Here is a 1247-nt window from a genome sequence, read left to right as displayed (position 1 = left end):
TCCATCCATCATCCCTCCATCCCTCCAACCCTCCCTCCACCTCCCCATTCATCTCCCCATCTGTTCTCTATCCCTCCACTCAACCCTCCCTTACCTCCACATCCTGCCACCCCTTCAACCATCTCCCCGGCCATCCCTCCCTCCATCTCCCCATCCCATCCACCCCCCATCTATCAATCCCTCTATTCATCCCCTATGTCCAACCAATCCCTCATCCCCTCTCTCCATCTCCCCAGCCATTCCCCATACATCTCCCCATTTGCCCGTCCCCCATCCCTCCCTCCATTTCCCCGTCCATCCCTCCGTCCATCCCTCCGTCCATCCCTCCTGCCCTCCGCAGCCCTCCCCGGCTGTCCCTGCGGCCGGACTCACTGGTGAGCAGTCCCCAGCCGCTGAGCACGCAGGGGTACCCGTTGGGCAGCACGGAGCCGGCGGGCGGCAGCCGCCCCACCTGCACCTGCGCCGAGAGCACGGCCGGCCGCTGCAGCTTCATCAGCGCGATGTCATTGCTGCGCGCAGGGACACGGGTCAGAGGGGCGGCCGGGGGGGCGCGGCGTCCCCAGCCCCCCAGGGACCCCGCTCACCCGCAGGCCGCGCAGAAACTGAGCCACTTGGGGTGCACGAAGATGTCGTCGGAGTTCACGGGGATGCTCTGCTCGGGGCCCTCCCCGGTGCTCCTGTCGTACTCGCCCAGCACCACCTGGTAGGTGCGGGATTTGCTGCCAGGAAAGGGGGGGATCAGCGCTTGCGGCCCCTCCTCGGCATCCCTCCTGCACCCGGGACCCTTTCACGCACCCAAACGCTCTGCTCTGCACCCTAAATCCCCGTCCTGCACCACTCCATGCACCAAATCTGCACCCAAACTCACCTCTCTGCACCCTGAACCCCATCTCCTCTGCACCCTGAACCTCTTCCTGCACCAAACCCTCCGCCCTGCACCCTGAACCCCCGCCCTGCACCTCCCCGTGCACCCGCCCTGCGCCCAAACTCACCTCCCTGCCCTCTGAGCCCCTTCCCTGCGCCCACTTTGCACTTCTCACCCCATCCATGCACTCCTTAACGCATGTGGCAACCCCTCCCCGCACCGGGAATGCCCTCCCTGCTCCCCGAACCCCGTCTTGCACTCAGGACTCCCTTCCTGCACCCCATTGCACCCCTGCTGTACCCAGGACTCCCTGTACCCCGATAAACCCTCTCCATGCACCCATCCCTGCACTGCAGCACCCACCCCTGTGCCCCACATCCCC

The 1247-nt window shown here is 65.7% G+C and overlaps 1 protein-coding gene across 1 annotated transcript; it reads right to left on the bottom strand.

Annotated features, from left to right (window-relative positions):
• Positions 1–372: 372 nt before the first annotated feature.
• Positions 373–816, bottom strand: LOC121359407 (chymotrypsin-like elastase family member 3B; the record flags this gene model as incomplete). The annotated part of the gene is given in 3 exon segments (XM_041478342.1): positions 373–509; positions 585–728; positions 730–816. Coding segments are annotated over 3 exon segments (368 nt in total), but the record flags the coding sequence as incomplete, so codon positions are not given.
• Between the last annotated feature and the right edge of the window lie 431 nt (positions 817–1247).

This window comes from Pyrgilauda ruficollis, unplaced genomic scaffold, assembly GCF_017590135.1.
Source record: "Pyrgilauda ruficollis isolate IOZ18807 unplaced genomic scaffold, ASM1759013v1 scaffold4422, whole genome shotgun sequence".
In the NCBI taxonomy this organism is placed as follows: Eukaryota; Metazoa; Chordata; class Aves; order Passeriformes; family Passeridae; genus Pyrgilauda; species Pyrgilauda ruficollis.
This window is presented reverse-complemented; position numbering and strand designations above follow the sequence as displayed.